At 40.1% G+C, this 17,556-nt stretch overlaps 1 protein-coding gene across 2 annotated transcripts in view; it reads right to left on the bottom strand.

Annotated features, from left to right (window-relative positions):
• DIAPH2 (diaphanous related formin 2) overlaps positions 1-17,556 on the bottom strand; it is a 5,354,951-nt gene that overhangs the window by 3,346,071 nt on the left and 1,991,324 nt on the right. For both annotated transcript variants that reach the window (XM_044057628.1, XM_044057629.1), the window contains exon 9: positions 11,580-11,688. In XM_044057628.1, the coding sequence (XP_043913563.1) occupies positions 11,580-11,688 (109 nt within the window). The remainder of the gene's footprint in view (positions 1-11,579; positions 11,689-17,556) is intronic.

Here is a 17,556-nt window from a genome sequence, read left to right as displayed (position 1 = left end):
AGAAACAGATGCTTGGTGCCAGAGCCATGGGCTCAAGCTTAATGCCAAGAAATCTATAGTTATCCCCTTTGAGAAAAGCCATGTACCCATGAATTACCACATAGGTGGCAGTACACTAAACACCGAAAGTGTGATGAGAGACTTAGGGACACAGGTGGACAGCGGTCTCACCTTCGATAACCACATCATCAAAACAGTCAAGAAATCCTTCTATGTGGCACACCTCATCACTAAGGGCTTTTCATCCAGAAAAAAGGAGGTCATTGTCCCACTGTACTCATCCCTCATTAGACCCATTATAGACTACAACACCCAGTTTGGTATGTACCTCACAAAACATCTGCAACAGCTGGAAAGCCCACAGAAATATCTAATTAAAAGAATCACAGGCCTAAAACAGATACCCTATGCTGACCATCTAAAACAACTCCAGCTATACTCTGTGGCATATTGTCTATTCAGAGGTGATCTCTGCTTTACATACAAGGCCCATGTCAAACCCTGAGCTGTTGGACATGCTCCACTAAAAGAAATCCCAATTCCACAGAGCCACACGCTCCAGGGATCTAAATCTTGCCATCACAATGAAGAAAACATGCTGGAGGGATAGGTTCCTGACCAAGAGACTCCCAATACTCTGGAATAGACTGCCCATACATGTCAAGCAGAGCTCTTCCTTGGCCCTCTTCAAAAGGAACCTTGATGATTGGATGGGAGATAGGAAATTTTCCTGGGGATCATGTCAGTCACCCTGCTAGACAGGGGTCCAGGGAAGTAAATACTGTGGGAAGAAATATCCAGGGAATTGTTATGGTTAGGCTTGTATAGGTCCTGGGGCCAATAGTCTAGTACCAACCTATGAACCTATAAATTTCCTGTTCCCCATCCAGTTGTCCAGATTTCAACTGAATCGAGTTAGGGAGAAAATCTACTTCACATGGATTGTGTGCCTGTTCCAGAGAAGGTGTCTCTGGGATACACACCTGTGTCTCCATCAGCTCCTGTTTATATTGCATACAAGGTTTAAGTCTTTATCATAGGATCACAGGAGATTACTAGGCTAATGGTCTTAGGGCCCTTCCAAGCCTGGCCAAGTTCAACCCTCATTTCCTATAGGGCCTAGAGATATGGTAAATGTTTACAAGCTGATCTAAATCAGTACCAACTGTACCTATCCAAGAGGAACAGGGCTGAAACCCCAGGGTATATTTGCCATTTCCCATCCAGTCATCCTAGTTACAATTAAGTAGGGTCAATGAGGGAGTCTGTTTAACTTGGACTGGAAGTTTGTTCCAGAGGACAGGTAACCTCTGAGAAACGCATCTCTCTCTTCAGCAAGTCCTGTTGATGTCACAGGCTAGGTTAAGGTTCCTAGAGCAAGTGAATTGTGTCCTATTGGACTTATAAATGTGGAGCATGGCCATTAAGGCAGGATTAGAGATTGCTCTGTATGCAAGGCATAGTTATGTTGCCTTTCAGTAGTCTATACGATACCGAGTACAGTGACAGTGAGTTCAGTCTGTCTGTATATGACTTGAGTTGAAGACCCTGAATTTTCTTCATGAGAAACTTCTGAGGTCTCTCCAGTTGCTGCAGGTGCCTGGTAAGGTACATACCAAAACGAGCACTGTACTCTATTACTGGCCTGATGAAGGAAGAGTACACGGGGTTTATAACCTTTTTTTATTTTTGGAAGCTATGCCCTTACTTATGAGGTGAACAACACAGAAGGCCTTCATAACCACGATGTTGATATGGTGATCAAAGATAAGGTTGCTGTCAACTTGTGCCCCCAAATTTCTCACCAGTGATTTAAAGCTTAGGGTGTTACTATTAATATGGTAATCTGCAGGGACATTTCCCTTGCTGAATGGGATGATAATGCATTTTTTTTTGCATTGAGTTTAAGTCCATGACTTTAGCAACAATCATTTGTTTGAATAAGTCCTTCTTGTGTGATGTTGACATCATTTGGGAACAAAATGACTGCACTCAGTTTGCAGTCATCAGAAAACTGTCAGCCACAGACCTTTTGTTTTTGCCTGTACTTATGAGAAGTAGATTCCAAACAACAAGGGCCTCAGCACTGATCCCTGTGGAACACCACTGGTAACAGGTCTGCTGGTGGAGGTGAAATCCCCCATTTTGACTGTGTGTGTTCTGTTGGCGAGCCAGTTTGCAACCTATCTGACAATATATGGGTCGATCCCCAGGTGTGTGAGTTTTTCAATGATGCCTGAGTGAGGGGTTGTGTCAAAGGACTTGGCTAAGTCCAGGTAGGCCGTATGCACACAGTTGCCCTTGTCCAGGGCTCTGGTGACTTTCTCAAAGAAGTCCACCAGGTTCAACAAGCACAATCTACACTGACAAAACCAGAATGGGTTGGGTCAAGTATTTGACCACTTCCTATATCTTTGTTGATAAGGTCCGTGATGATTTTCTCCATGGCCTTGCAGATAAGGCTGATTAGGCTTATGGGTCTTATATGTCTTTAGAACAGATAATTCTGCTGCTCTTGTTTTTGGGATACATATGAGGTCCATCAGGGTGGGGGTCCAACAATCTCTTGGACACCAGGCATAGATCTCCCCTCAACAGGCTGTATGAGACAGAATACTGGGACAAGACTCTGAAGCAGTTTGCATAGGACATATTATTTACCCCTGTATTCCTTTAAAGAGGAACCTCTGCAGATGTTCAAATTGTTGGATGTGCATGGTTATGTACATACGAAATGGGGCAGTGATCTCAATGATAGGTTTGATGAATACCGAATACAGTGGAACAATGACTTCCTTGGACTTGGATGCCATACCTTTGTTTATAAGTTGCACAACACAGAATGATTTCCTCATCACTGTAGACACATGATGCTGGAAGACTAGATTACTGTCCATGTATGTCCCCCAAGTCTATGACTTCTGGATCGACTCTTAGGGGGTGTGTTGTCAATATGATAATTACTAGGGATGCAAGACTTCCTGAAGGATACTGTTATGCATGTCTTGGCATTTAGTTTTAGTCCAAGGTTCTGACACCATTTATTTGTCTTTGTCAGCCCTTCATGGAGAACATTAGTGTCAGTGGGGGATTCTATGACTGCTCCTAATTTGCAATCATTCACAAATCTGGTCAGCAAAAGGCCCTTGACTTTGGCCTTGACTTCAGAGAAGTGGACGCCAAAAAGTAGAGATCCCATGACAAAACCCTGAAAGACTTTGCTGGTGACTGGCCTCTTTATAAAGGTGGACTCCCCATTTCTGATTTCCAGGGTCCTGTGTGCCAGCTATCTTCTGGGTGGCATAAGGGTTTATACCTAACCTCTTGAGTTTGTCAACAATGCCTAAGAAGGATATTGTATCAAATGCCTTGGCCAGTCAAGGTAGGCAGTGCAAGTCATTTTTCCCTTATTCTTTGCTTTGCTGACCTTCTCAAAGATGGCTGCCAGGTTGAGTAGGTATGACCAGCCTTTCACAAAACTATACTGGGTTGGGTCCAGTGTTTGGAGGTTTCCTATGTCATTGACCATTTCTACGATAATTCCTTCCATGGCTTTGTATACGACACCAGTAAACCTTATAAGTCTTTTGTTTTCATGGTCTGCAGATGGTCCGCTTTTGTACAGAGGGATGACAATTGCTGTTCCCCATTTGACAGGCATGAAGCCTGTTTGGAGACAATGGTAAAAAGTGTTTCCAGAGGGCATGACAAGTCATATTTCGTAACCCAAAGAAAGCACACTTCACTGGGGTACAAAAGCACCACTGGACACAGAAGCTGAATTCCAAACCCTTTACTCCACAAGTTAAATGCTTTCATCCAACCTCTGTTGGACTTCTTCAGAACACGTGGTAGAAACTCAACCCTTTTTATACACAGCTTAAAACATGTTTAATTGGACAATTAAAAATTGAATACTAATGTTATAATAAAAAATTGACCAATAAATGAGTCAATAAACTTGCCATATTCTTAAAACACTTAATGCATATTAAAATTCAAACAATTAAATACAAACTATACAAATAAACAAAATAACCCAATAAAAAGTTATTTGTGTTAACCTAAAATATACTTTAATTTCAATATAGCTGTTATTCCGACATTATCATTAATGCCCGGAAAACTGGTGGCATCCATCCTCAATTGCCACCTCAGTTCACAAATATCTACCTCTAGGTCCAAAACTCTACCCTGTCTGTCCTTTGTCAATTGCTGAAAAACAACAAATTTAAATCTATGGTATGGGTTTTTTATTATGTGACTCGCCAGAGCATTGGTGGTCCTCAAATTCTTAATGTCAAAAATGTGTTCCCTGATTCTAGCTTTAAAATGCCTGCTAATCTTACCGACATAGAAGGCTAAACAATGTTCACATCTGGTCATGTATACTAAATTTTTACTGTTACAATTAAAATGTCCATGAAAACTGAGGGTTCTCCCATTGACGCACGTTTTTTCACCAGTCTCAAAAATATGTGCACATACATTGCCATCTACCACACTTGAAATTACCAAGTGCTCTACTACACTGATGGGAGTTGATGTAAGCCCCCAATTCCAAAATCTCCTTGAAGGATCTCTCTCTTCTAAAAACTACTCTGGGAGGTCCCCCACCTTGTCCATAAGGGAACTATCAGCAGGTATCAATCTCCAGTTCATTTGGATAATATGAGTGACACTTTCAGCATCCTAGTTAAAGGTGGTAGTAAACAGTAATCCACCCCCCATCTTTCTTGAGTCTAAGTTGCAATTAATTAGCATGTAGAACCGTCTACCATATTGGAATCCATAATCCCTTTAAGTAAAGGCTTATACACCCCCCCCACTCTTTTGGTTCTAACTTCCTTTGCCAAAATCCTACAAAGAGCTTCAGGGTAACCTCTTTTGATAAATAACTCAGTCAAAAATGCAAGCTCCAATAAAAAGTCTTTATCAACTGTGACCATTCTGCCATCTCTTACAAATTGTCCTTTGACAATAGACTTTTTCTGGTGGTAAGGGTGCCAACTGCAAAATTCCAGATACGAGTTGGAAAATGTGGGTTTTCTGTAAATACTTGATCTCAGGGAATTGCTGCTACTGTCAATAGTCAAATTTACATCCAAGTATGACACCCTATCGCTACTATACTCATGGGTAAACTTAAAGAATTCAACTGTTTGGTTAATATATTGAAGAAAGCTTTTTAACATCGTTTCCTGTCCATCCCAAACAACAAAAATGTCATCCAAAAATCTGGTATAGTGTTGTATACATGCCAAAATTCACTAGAAAAAAATGAATTCCTGCTCCCAGTGGGACATGACTAAGTTGGCATATATAGGGGCATAAGCCACCCCCATAGTCACACCAGTCACCTGCTTGTAATATTGCCCTTCAAAATGTAAAAAGTTGTTAGTTAATACTGCCTCCATCAAGGTGGTAAAAACATTACTTTCATCTTGATCAAAAAGATGAGTCTTACCAAGTTGTACTCCCAGCCATTCTAACCCAACACTATTGGGTATCACTGAAAGGAGATTGCATACATCTATGTTGACTAAAATAGTGTTTTCAGTGATAGTAACCCCATTAAGTAATCCACAAATTGCCACAAATCCTTAGTAATCTAGGAAAATGTTCCCAACCCCTTTTGCAAGTGGTGGTCCAAATACCTGCTTAAAAAACAGGTTTTTTACCCTTTTATCATCCACAATAGGCCTAAACTGTAAGGAGTCTAGGCCTTTGTGGATTTTAGGAATGCCAAAAATGTTTGGTATTACAGGATAATCGTTCCTTAGAAACTGGTATTCCTTTTCATTGATTTGCCTCTGGTATAACATATCCTCTATTAAAAGGTCCAATCTCTTATCGGCTATATGAATTTCATGAAGATTGCTCTTACAATAAGTGTCTTCAGTCAATAAGGCTGTCATCTTATCAGAATAATCAAACCTATCAAGAATTGCAGCCCTACTACCTTTGTCTGGCTTCATTATCCAGATATTGGTATCTGTAAGCTAGATCCATCAATAGGGTTTTCTCTTTTGTGGACAAGTTGTTAGGTACCCTATAGGGCTGTTCTCTATAACCATCCCCAATATCAATTTCGCAAATTTTCCCATATGTCCCTATACTGCTGTTAAGGGGGGATTAAAATAACTAGGTCTGTAACTCATTCCTTTGTTCATCACAACTTCCCCCATTAAACCACACTTTCAAATTCACTTTGCGGGTAAAAAGTTTCAAATCTATTAAAATATTGGATAAATCCCCACACCTACATGGCACAAATGTAAACCCCTTAGATAACAAATCAGCATGTACTACACTAAGAGGGTTTCTAGAATAGTTGTAAACTTTGTAATCTCCAGCTGAATTGGCAATAATATTCAGACCACTATCAACGCATGTGTCATTACATTCAGACATAACATATAATAAAACATCAAAGTCAATCTGTCTATTGTCAGCAGAAGTACCAGTGTTCATCCAACCATTGCCATAGTCTAAAACATTTGAAGTTATAGACCTAGTCTCCGAGGAAGACTCAAAAGTAGCCTGCCTACCATCATTTAAATCCTTTGGTAAAAAAATTACACAGACCACTGCAAACATATGTATCGTTGAGATCAGAAATGACATTAAATGACATATCAAAACCAACTTGCCCATTGCCAGTAAAATGATTAGTGTTCACTCAACCATTACCCACTGTCAGATACATTTGAAATTATAAACTCACTCTTCATAACAGGCTCCAAAATTAACTAGCCTGCTATCTGTTGAATCATTTGGTGCCTCGTTAAATCCATGGGCTTGCCAACCTGTCTCACAAGAGTGAACAGTGGTTCGTAAAATGTCAGAATTAAAAGATGCATCATAGTCCATATAAACACTTATTTAACCAAGTGACCCCTTGGAAAAATCCTCCAGTAACCGTTCCGATAATTCCACTGGTTCTTCCGGGTCTTCGGCCTTGCTCCCTGCTCTTTGTATCTCCGCTCTGTGTTTTCTCCTGGTGTTATCCTCTGTTCCTTAGTCACTTAGATCATCTCGGGCCTTCCTCTAAAGGGAACGCTGGCCCAACTTGTTGAAAAACCCTCAGCTGGGACATCACTTCCTCATTCTCCTCGGAAAGCTGACTCATTGGAGATGCTTGGTTACCATGGTTACCAATGGATAGCGGATATACCTTGTTTTCGTATACTCCAGTGTTCCTTTACAGCTTGTTAATCTTCCTTTGGAAAATGTCGTTACAACTTGTATCAATACCAGCTAGAATTTTATGGTAATTAGTCTGGTAATGTTCAAACAGCAAGTCCTTAGTAATCATCTCGTTTTCCTTCTCCAGTTCACCCAAAAGCTGCTCGATTCTGTAGCCATTGTATTTTACCATTATTTTAATAAGCTCCATACCTGTCCAGTCGAAAAGCTGGTGAACGTCATCTAGCATTTCACCGTTGCCTTCTATACCAATGGGGTACTTCTAACATTGTATACCCCTTGGGACTTGCCCCAGTTCAATGGTCCTTTCTAGGTAATTGATCTCAATTTGTAGCTTTTTTAGACTGAACAGTCTCTTTTCAAAGAACTTAATCCTGTCTAATAATGACTGATGCACAGTAGTCTGTTGACTGGCCACACCACCTGCACTGGTCCGAAAATCGAATTTACTGTTTCTCCAATCCCCAGTGCCATTGGCCATCAGAATCACATTACCATCCGAACCGTTGTTAAAACCATGTCCATTATTAATTGAACCACCCGATGAATCATTAGGCTCTGGCTCAGAGTGAATAGTTAAACTGAATTGAGAAGGCTGAGTAGGTTGAGTTAAAGGAAAGCCCAGACTGCCAAATGGGTTACTACCCCTCTCATTCCATTTGGCAGTTCAAGTTTTAATCTGGGCAGTATGCTCTGCCAACTGCTGACTAATTTGGTCGAGTAGATCTGCAATTTCCTTATTGGAACTCGCACTTTCCATGGTCCATGGCTTTGCATATGACACCAGTGAAACTTATAAGTCTTTTGTTTTCATGGTCTGCAGATGGTCCGCCTTTGTACAGAGGGATTACAATTGCTGTTCCCCATTTGATAGGCATGATGCTTGTTTGGAGACAATGGTAAAAAGTGTTTGCAGAGGGCCCGACAAGTCATATTTCAAGCTGTTGAGAAGGCAGCCTGAGATAGTGTCTGGGTCATCAATGCAATGTTCTTGGCCTTAAGACAGAGCGTTGAGAACCTGTTCCTTACTGATAGTAGGGTAAGTACTACATCTGATAGTAGTTCCCAAGAAGAGGCTGGGGGGAGACAGGGGTGAAATTAGAGCTGAATTTGTCTGCCAGTAGGTTTGCTTTATCTTCTGGCTCAATATAGGTGGTTCTATTAACAATGAGATCTACACAAAATTGTGTATTGCCTTTGAGGTTACAGACATAACTAAATAATGACTTGTGGTTGTCCTTGGTCTGGGAAGCCAAATTTATCTCAAATATGGCTTTGGTTGACTTTACTTGTGCTGAGATGTTTCTTCAGTTTGAGGAGAGCACTTATCTTGCTGGGTGCTACACCTCCTAATTTTTGTCATAATGTTCTTCTTTCTCTTATAAAGCCTATTGGTGTTGTGATTCCACCAGGGTGGCTTGTTTTTTGAGTAAGCTCTGTAACAAATTCCTGGTGGGTACAGCTGCCTCTATGCAACTATTAATATGCCTGCATAGACTTTCTGCGAATAGTTCCACATAGGAACAGTACAGCACGTATAAGTCTATACAGGGTTTAAAGTGGCTTGAAATTTTGGCAGGTCAGCACTTATTAGAAGGAAGTCAGCAACAGAGTAGTTTCTGAACATTCCAGGGTTATCTGGGATTCCAGGTTTTTTTTTTTTTTTTTTTCAAAGTAGACCATTTGTGGTCTTACCTTAACAAGGAGGACAGTACAATAAGGGGGTGTATAGCGTTCTCCCATACTAATAAGGGGTGTATAGTGTTCTCCCATACTAATAAGGGGTGTATAGCGTTCTCCCATACTAATAAGGGGGTGTATAGTGTTCTCCCATACTAATAAGGGGTGTATAGCGTTCTCCCATACTAATAAGGGGGTGTATAGCGTTCTCCCATACTAATAAGGGGTGTATAGCGTTCTCCCATACTAATAAGGGGTGTATAGTGTTCTCCCATACTAATAAGGGGGTGTATAGCATTCTCCCATACTAATAAGGGGTGTATAGCGTTCTCCCATACTAATAAGGGGGTGTATAGTGTTCTCCCATACTAATAAGGGGTGTATAGCGTTCTCCCATACTAATAAGGGGGTGTATAGCGTTCTCCCATACTAATGAGAAGCAGATCCGGTATGGTTTTCACCCCTGTTGGCTTATTGCCAATCTGGCTCAGGCAAAGTTATAAGCTGCTTTAAATATTAATGAAAAACCATTTAGCATTAGCAGGCTTTTCTTCAAGCCACAAAAATGCCAAGTACATTATATTCCATCAGTGATCCATTCACGATATCTTCATCTCCAATGTTAAACCGAATGAACAGAAAGCTTCACCTTTAGCTCATTCAAGATTCTAAGATAACTTTCACTTGTCTTTGGTCTTACTACTCTTAACTCATTTCAAAACAGACGGAGGTCCTGAATGTAGATGATACAAAACGAGACTACCACCTTCTAGTAACAGCTTCCACACTCCTCTTTTTGTTCATCCACAAGTTGCCCTTTTTTGTTTCATACATTACAACAACTAATTTCCAGGAAAACTGCTAGTTTTTCCTGTAAGTTACACTAACAGGTACAACCACAGCAATGCCATGATGGGTGAGATAGATCGCCATCTGGGATCTGCCTTCAGTTTGCTCTTTCAATGTTTCAAATTCTAGTTCGACTCCACCCTATTCCCTCATTCCAAATCAGCCTAAGTGAAATTTTCCACGTAACTTTCCCAGAAGTCTGTTTCCCACATCACCTACTGCTTCTCAATAGAACTTCTCTTTGCTTGTTTCAGCCTTTCATATGTCAGCAGTAAGACAGGGAACACCTTCCTCCTGCCTATCCACATAATTAAGCACTCAGACTTACCACTTCAAGCTTTGTCACATGATTCCCTCTCTGTCTATAAATCTCACTGATGAAGGTGATATCCCCAATCCCCTTTTTTCTTCTCCACCCACCAGGTCTGTTTTTAACTTTTACTATGCCTACCTGCTTCATTCTGCTTTTGTACTCATGAACTAGTAATTTTAAACCCGTATGCTGCTTTATGTTGAGTGTTTGTGACAGCACTGTTTACAGTGTAGGAGAACTGGTTAATCACCTCTGGTTTCAGACCCTATCTGGCAATGAAAGACAATGACTCTGTGACAACAGATTCACTTCTTAATTTCAATACACCAAAATCCTGAGGTACAGAACATCGAATTCAGAACCTTGAGATCCTGAAATCTCGAAATTAAGAACTCCCCCCAGTCAACACATCACAAAACATGTTTTTGCAGTGGGGCAAGCCCCCCATGTACCCCCTACACCCCCTGCTACTTAAATACACCAACTCCGAGATCGCACTACAGTGAGGAAAAGGAAAATCTCCCATTCCACGCTGCATGACAATCTCTGCTCAGGATTTCGAAGTTTTAAAACTTCGATAGTATGACCTTAGATCATATGAATTTCGATGTTACAAGCTTTGAAATTCTGTAGGGGACCCGTGACCACACATGGTTATCAGAAATGAATATAATGCAGGTACAACTTTGGGATCTTATACTAAAAGCAATGTGTATGATCACAGCTGGGGGAAATAAACATAACCAGCCTCAGCTGGCAGCACAGCTCTGTGAAAGGAGCCATTCACAATGCCGATCTTCTCATCGCTATAATTAACAGTTTGGATGAATCATATTATGGTGTTCTGGGCATAACATTATGTATACTGCACTGCCCTCTATAGGTAAACATAATTGCACTACTAATTAAAACAACTTCCAGACAGAAGAATGCTTATTAAAGGCCTGTACATTTCCAGTAAAGTTATTTAAAGGGAACTTTCAGTTTTAAATGCACTGGCAAGCCCAACAACTTTTCAGTCCTAAATCTCACTGCTGTGTAATGTATATCTGCTTACAGTACTTCACTGGTTACACTTGGAGAGAATCTAATAAACAGTAATGTTACATTCATTTTTAATGTAATCTACAATTACTTTACCATATAATTAAACAGACTATTACAGCTAATTAGTTGCCCTACCACAGCAAGCGTAAGCTCACTTTTGCATTTTTGTACAATGTCATGTCAAAATCCTCAACTGAAATCTCCCGGTTTGTGGAGCACCTACTTGATAAACAAGATGAAATAAATCAATTAAATGCATTCTGTGCTGAGACAGTTATTAAAAAGTAATTTATTAGAAGTGACAGGCTTGTAGAAATGCACTGGTCATCTCAATCCAAATTAATATCAAGTACAAGGAAAGAGGCATTGAAAAAGTAAACTGGCATTGCTTTACTTTACCAGTGATATGGCACAGGAAGCAGAGTTCTGCGTATGTGCATGAATGCAAAGAAGCGTAGAAATCAGCAGATTTTCCACCAACCTGTAACTGTGGTGCTTCATGACTGTACAATCCTTCAACAATTGGCGCAAACCGTTCTCGATTATATTGTTCTGCTGCAGTTGTGACGGCACCTAAAATTTTGTCAACACTAAAGAAAAAAAATAAAGTTCATATTAGTAGGTGGCCAGATGACTTTCTTGCACAACCTTTATGCTATTTTGATTATCTGAGTTTTCCTGAGTCTTTCGTTTTAATAATACAGTAAGGTTATTCATCTGATGTAAACACACTTTCAAGAAGTGTCTCGAGATGATAACCTAGTCAACATCAAAAACTGAGGGTCATTTTTATATGAAAAGAAAAAGCAGCTTTGAAGTAAATGGACAATACCACAAGGACACGCTGCTTTTCATCTTAGAGGACGTATTACAAGTTAAGCAGCTCAAGGTCCACAGGAAAAGCATCACATAATACATCTAAGTAAACTAAATATCAGCTAGCTGACCACATGGTGCTTAGGTTTATTAACATCATCACAAATTCCCGTTGAAAATAAGACTATTTTCCTAGTCTGTTTATTCTACATTCTACAAAAAATGAACAAAAATATTCTCCTTTCCTCACACAACTTAAACTGTTTTATTTAAAAAAGAAACTGTAAAAAGGCAGGCAAACTTTGCAGCTACTTTTAACAAAAACAAGATTTTAGTATGGAAATAATACTTGTAATAAATCCAACGGAAAAGGTTTGGATATTTCCTTATTTGTTCAGTGGTCAGTGAAAAGTCAGTGTTTTTGCAGCTACCTAAGGGATAGGGCAGTTTTTAAAATGTTGACTTTCTTTGCAGCTGCACAGAAGATTGTCGGTACATCTGAGATCTCTGGCAGTACTGTATAGGTGATCAATGCTAAACGTTTTTAAACAGCTAGTGTTACATTCCTCATCAGACAAACTCGGACTGTGGGGCTCTGAGCAACTCGCTTGCTACAGCACTGCACTTACTTAGACTGCCTGAAAATTAAGCACTTGGGGTTAGTGAGTACTGCATGGTTAATGAGATAATGCATGAGGACCACAAACAGCTTACTGTGTTTCCCTCACCTAGCGCTTTAGTGTGCCTGCATGACCTCTCTGCATAAAAAGTAAGAATGCTGACCTTAAAAAATTCTGGTTAAAGTAAGAACTGCATAGGTGCCTAAAGATTTAATTAATGTAACTTTATGCTCCCTCTCAAATGGTTTACGAGACCAAGTATGATATTCTGCCATAACTTTTCCAAAGCATTTTCTCACATTCCATCTACTTTTCAGGGAAGCTACCATTCAGTGAATGTTAACTAACTACATGAATGCTAATCAGCAATCCAACTCCCTGAAATTACAAATCCTGAAAAATATTTTACATACATACACAAACTAGCTCTTTTGCAAGATTATAGTTGTAGAAGCCACTTTTTTCTTTTCCCTATAATTTTGCAACTGTGGAGTTACAGGATGAGGAATGCAGAAGCTTTCCCCTAGTAAAAAAAAACACTAATTCAGATGTCACCCACAGTTTTGATACATCAGTATTTTAAAGAGTTTGAATTTCCTCTTTACTGTCATAAAGTTATTAAGTTTGATTTCTTGAATAAGGTCCACTTTCCAGAAGTGAGAGAACAAAAATACAATATTTACTAATCAAAGAAATAGTATTACACGCTTCAGTGATTCAATATTGAAAAAGAGAGTGCCCCAATAGTTTTGCACTAGCTTAAATGAAACATCTATATGAGGCACTCATCATATGCAAAGAAAACTGAAATGTCTGTCTGAAGAGTGTTGGCTGGATATTCAGGCTAGTATGAGGACACCCTGTCTTGATGGAATGTTCTACATTAGTAGTGTTGAGTAATGGAATACAGATCTGGAGTGTTGAGTGACTGCAGACATAATACATGCAAAGGCAAGACAGAGTGGCTGCTCAGATCAGAATCTGTAGACTGAGGACCAACAAAAGCTGAAGAGAAATATCATGAAACAGATCTCAGGGGACTTCAAAAGCCATAGAATTTCAGTCTTTGCCACTCCTCATACAAATGTTGAATAAGGAAGTTGTCTCTCTTCAGACAGCAACACTCTGTCATGATACATGGTCATACCTTGTACACAAATGGGAACTCAGATATGCAGCATCAAAGCAGAGGCTTCACATATTTTTTTCACATGTAATTTTCAACCTGATCCACCATGCCAGCTTAGTGGTCGACCACAGCAGAAGTAAGGTCAAAGACATCACTCATATGACTCAGCCACCATGATCTGTTATCCTACCTGGAAGGACCTATACTTGGGCAAAAGGCTGTTCCACCAAACTGACCTGGACATGGTAGACATTTGCACAAAATAACTGTTTTAGTATTCTAGAAAAAATGACTGCAGCCATATGTCCATCAAGCCAGACCCATTCCCAAAGATGTACAGATGTCCTTAGACCAGCCCCTCCTCAATTAAAGGATGCAGGCCTTCCTCATGGATACAAGTGGTACAACCTGCATCACACCTTAGATTCCTTATTGCATGTGAAGATGCAGGGAATATGCCCAGGAAAGGAAATAACCAACTTTTTCTATAAAGGATGCAGGCCTTCCTCATGGATACAAGCGGTACAACCTGCGTCACCTTAGATTCCTTATTGCATGCGAAGATACAGGGAATATGCCCAGTAAAGGAAATAACCAACTTTTTCTGTTTTCTTTTAGCTCAAAAATTAATATCATTACTGTTACGATTGGTCAGTTCTCACAACTGTATGTAATTGCTTCCTGTCATACCTCTCAACCTCTTAGAGCAAGAAATTTTGACAAATCCATAAATAAAAGTGGGACAAAGGCCAAAAAATAGGGACAATTTTTAAATATTGCTATTACAAACTTAGAAAGTTGATAGAATAACAGGTTTTGCATTAGCATGCATTTTCTGAAGGTTATGAAGTCTGAAACTCAAACATCTGTCATTATTTTTTTAATTTCAGTCTTTAATAATTTTCCACTAATTTGCCAGAAAACCACAATTTTATGAAAAACGGCCCAAAAATATGGGGCAAAAATCTGGACATTCTGCGAAAATCTGTACAGTTGAGCGATATGCTTCCTGTGGATCACTTTTGCAGTAATATTCACACCATATAGGAAGACTGCCAATGCAGTCAGGCTTTGCAGTGGAAACTAGAGCAAACAGTGGCACTCTCCCCTTTTTGTCTTTCTTCTCCTGGGGGGGTCACATGCTTACAGCAGGCCTTGCAGGATAGCAATGCTCAACTCTGCTCTACTCCAAGATTGTGAATCAGCTTCATCATGTAATGTAAAAGGTGAGAATGGAGGCAAATGTTCTGAGTATTGCTTTTCTTAGGGGATAAAAAGGATGCAGAACAGGAACCAGCTCTAAATGAATGGTCTGTAATATGCAATAGAACATTCTTCACACACATTTCATTGCTAAACAAAATGTAATTGATTAGCCATTTAGAAGCTGTTTGGTGATTGGTCCATCCGTTTACATATCAAACAACAGTGATATTGTCTGGGGTTAAGAGCAGGAATCTTGATTTCCAAACTGGACTGAAGGCTTTAAGAACCAACACCACCACAAGCATTTTGTTGACATTGATGAGTTGCTTCTTCTTGCTGCTGCAGTATGACTCTTTACCTTAAGATCAATGGCATCTGTCCCCAAACCCCTGTCTGAGCCATCTGTCCCAGACTCTGACTGTGAGTGATAGGTTGAAATGGCATTTCCACATATGAGGCCCAGTGGTGCAGTGGTTAACGTTATAACCTCACAGCAAGAGGTTCTCCAGCTCGATTCTCGGCTGGGTGCCTTCTGTGTGGAGTCTGCATGTCCTCCATGCACTCATGAGGGTTTCTTCCAGGTTACTCTAGTTTCCTCCCACATTCCAAAGACGTACGTCTGGAGAGTTTCTCCCTGGGCCTCCTCCTCCTCCTCTGTCCTAGTCAGCCTCTCCCAATCAATAAATGTTAAATAAAATAAATATATGCACTGACTTGAGTAACCCAGCAAATAAATGCTCTCTTTGACTGCATGGCAGAGCTGCTACTTCCTTCTTTTTTACGGGGGATGTTAAGGGTAGATATGGGTGCCCTTGATCCTTTGAAATGACACTGCTGAGGCTATGCATTTCATTAATGCCCTAAGAGCAATGGAGACCCCAGATGTCAAGTACTTAATGTCTAAGTGGAAGCCCCTGCCCTGAAGACAAAGTATTTTATGGGCTTCTTGCATATAGGAACATTAGGAAAGTTTCATTGATTTCCAGGATAACCATGACTGTTCAAAGCATTGATAAGGAGAAAAGAAAATACTGTGGGCATTTTGAACTTTGGTGCCCTTAATAATAGCATTAGCTTTAGTTTGGAGAGATCTAAAACAGACCACCATAGCCTATTTCTTTTGGAGACAAGGAAAAGCCTAGAATTAAAAAAAATCCCTTTCTATGTCTCCCTCTCCTAGGAGAAGCAAAGCCAACTCCCCCTGGTTTGCTGAGAAAGAAGGTATCCTCAGAAAGGAGGAAAGGTCTTGAACATTAACCTGTAATCTGATATTCAGTATCCACATGCCTGAAGTAATTGTTGATCAATTTTCTCAAAGTCACTTGACCTCCAAAGATGTGGGGAATAGAGGATAAAATGAGGTGGCGGAAAGGGGAGACATCCTAGTAGAGTCATGAGTATGCAGAGGGCCCTGTAAAGCTATTGCTAGATGGCCACCATGACCTGCCCTTTTTCCTGCCTTGTCATTTTAATTCCTCAAAGGCTTTCTTCTGCCTGGTTTACTGCCGTCTGGTATGAAACTGACAAATGGGCCATGGTTTGTATGGACAACTTCAGCAGCACCTGGCAGTTGGTAATGATCTTCACTGCCTTCCCATTGTCTTCTACCTTTCCGAAAATTATCTCAGTGAGTGAATCAAAAATGAGGTTCCAGTCCATGAGCACATAAAGAAGTTTTTCTTTAAAGTACTTTGGCAGGGGTTGAGTGGTCAGCCATGTCTCCTAATGGCAGATCCTGTACCTGATGCCCTTTATATTTTATCACATGTACACACAATGTGTGTGCGATGCATAGCTCTCAACCTCTTAGCACAAAAAAAATGGACAAAGCTAAAAATAACAGGGGGGACAAAGCACCACAAATAGGGACACATTTTAAATATTGCTCTTATAAACTTAGAAAGTTGTTAGAATGAAAAGGTCTTGTGTTACCATGCATTTTCTGTGTGATATGAAGTCTGAAACTCAAATGTCTGTCATTATATAGTGAATTCAGTACTCACTGATTTGCTGCAAAAATTCGGAAAACCAAAAATTTTATGACGAACAGACCAAAATATGAGGCGAAAATCTGGACAGTTGAGAGGTATGTGGGTCTGGTATCTGGTAATGAAATTTTTTTTTTTGGTTTCATCTTTGTGTCTATTGTTGTTTTGCTTGCTTCAGGACCTCACCTTGGTACTTCATGTGGGTCAGACATCCGACAACTCTGATGTTAAGAGGGGGTAACGGTGGCTGATACATGGATTGCTTTTTGCTAAATATACATCTATTATCCAACTCTCCCTAGTCTGTTGGAGATTGTTTCTACAAGGAGTTAATTTAACTTACAGTCCCTAGCAGCATGAAGGGAAACAGCAGCAAGGTCTGCCATGAGTTTCCCGTGCAAATACTGGGCTGTCTGTTGAACTCTGCAGAATCTGGCGAGATTCTTAAGATCTTGATGTTGTCCATCTGACTTCCAGAATGCTACTTCGAAGGTGTATACAAAGGTTTCAAATACCTGAAGAGCAGCACTGGACTTAGGTTCACAAGGCTTCCCCCTTTTTCAACAATTTCCGAAATGGTCATGGCAGAATGCTGGAATACCACCAAGACTGCTTTCAGTAATCATTCATGATACGTATGTACACAGCAGTAAAAAAATAATATTTTCTTTTTTCGTTTCTATTTTACCACGGTATGCT

Source organism: Protopterus annectens, chromosome 15.part0, assembly GCF_019279795.1.
Source record: "Protopterus annectens isolate FY-2018-M chromosome 15.part0, PAN1.0, whole genome shotgun sequence".
In the NCBI taxonomy this organism is placed as follows: domain Eukaryota; kingdom Metazoa; phylum Chordata; order Ceratodontiformes; family Protopteridae; genus Protopterus; species Protopterus annectens.
This window is presented reverse-complemented; position numbering and strand designations above follow the sequence as displayed.